The following is a 1,519-nucleotide window of genomic DNA, read 5'->3' as shown; positions in this document are numbered from 1 at the left end:
TATAAACATAAGATCTGTGCATGCATATATGCATGCATGCATGCATGCAAAGATCCATGCAAATGCTGATGCATACAAACAGCAAATGAATAAAACCCTAACATAAAAACAGGTGTCTCTACAAAGAGAGTTAGGAGTCCCCTCTTCGCATGCATGCATGCATGCATGCATGCAGATTTAATGCCTTTATAATGCATCAAATGTTTAGGGTTGTTGAAGCGAGGTAAACAAAAACGAAGACAAAGACAAACAAAACAAAACAAAGACAAAGAAAAAGCAAAGACAAATGAAACAAAAACAAATAAAACAAAACAGAGACAAATAAAACGGAGACGAATAAAACAAAGTCAAATAAAACAAGACAAAGACAACAACGACAAAGACAAACAAAACAAAGCAAAGACAAATAAAACAAAGACAAATAAAGCAAAACAAAGACAAATAAAACAAAGACAAAGACAAATAAAACAAAGACAAATAAAGCAAAACAGAGACAAAAGAAATGCAAATAAAGCAAGACAAAGGCAACAAAGATGAAGACAAACAAAACAAAGCAAAGACAAAGAAAGACAAATAAAACAGAGTTAATTAAAATAAAAAGACAAACCTGTATCTGCTAGAACCTTCCTGCACTGCTCCCACTCTGTTTTTTCTGCTAGCAGTGTACAGACAGCTTCCATCGTCAGCATAACGAGGGGCGGAGGCTTCATAAAAGATTTAATCTCTGTAATATCTCTTTTATCAAGAGAATCCAGAGAAGCTAAACAAGATAGACAGAAAGAAAATAAAAAGAAAAACAACAAACATCAACGGATTCATAGATGCATGCATGTGCATCCGTAGCAGCGGATGACGTGCAAAAACAAAAACCCTAAACCCTAAACCCTAAACCCTAAACCCTAAGCATAGTTGCAACCCAAAAGACTTGCAGCATTCCCAGACCCCGTTTCCCGTCGTGTCTTTGAATGGTTTAGGGCATGCTTATGTTGCTTTTAAGGGTTTAGGGTTTAGGGTTTAGGGTTTAGGGTTAACAGGGGGCGGCTTCAAGAACAGGCAAAGCCTCTTAAAACTCCTAATGTGTCTGCGTCTGCAGCGCTTGCTCAGACTACCGTTGCTGTGCTGCAGCTAAGTCATTAGGGTTTAGGGTTTAGGGTTTAGGGTTTACAGAGAGCAGCTTCTAGAGCCGGTAAAGCCTCTTCAAACTCCTGCTGCGCCTCTGTCTGCAGCGCTAGTGCTGCGCTGCGGTGCTGCTGCACAATTTCTTTTTCCTTTGAAACATTTGCTTCTTCAGCTTCAGCCACAGCCTTATCTGCTTCCACTTCCTGCAACACAAACCCTAAACCCTAAACCCTAAACCCTAAACCCTTGACGCTAAGGCAGAGGAGCAGCCAGACGCCCTGCAGATTAGATGCATTAATCATAAACCCTACACCTTGTGAAACCCACGTGTATAAACCATAGCCGTACACCCTAAACCCTAAACCCTAAACCCTAAACCCTAGACATCTACTCCTTTAAA

General features: G+C 40.1%; 1 protein-coding gene across 1 annotated transcript; it reads right to left on the bottom strand.

Moving 5' to 3' along the window:
* Nucleotides 1–1,154: 1,154 nt before the first annotated feature.
* EAH_00067500 (hypothetical protein) lies at nucleotides 1,155–1,322 on the bottom strand (the record flags this gene model as incomplete). Its single annotated transcript, XM_013392522.1, has 1 exon — nucleotides 1,155–1,322. A coding segment is annotated over one exon (168 nt), but the record flags the coding sequence as incomplete, so codon positions are not given.
* Between the last annotated feature and the right edge of the window lie 197 nt (nucleotides 1,323–1,519).

The sequence above is a fragment of the Eimeria acervulina genome, genomic scaffold, assembly GCF_000499425.1.
Source record: "Eimeria acervulina Houghton genomic scaffold, Eah_scaff2773, whole genome shotgun sequence".
Taxonomy (NCBI): domain Eukaryota; phylum Apicomplexa; class Conoidasida; order Eucoccidiorida; family Eimeriidae; genus Eimeria; species Eimeria acervulina.
This window is presented reverse-complemented; position numbering and strand designations above follow the sequence as displayed.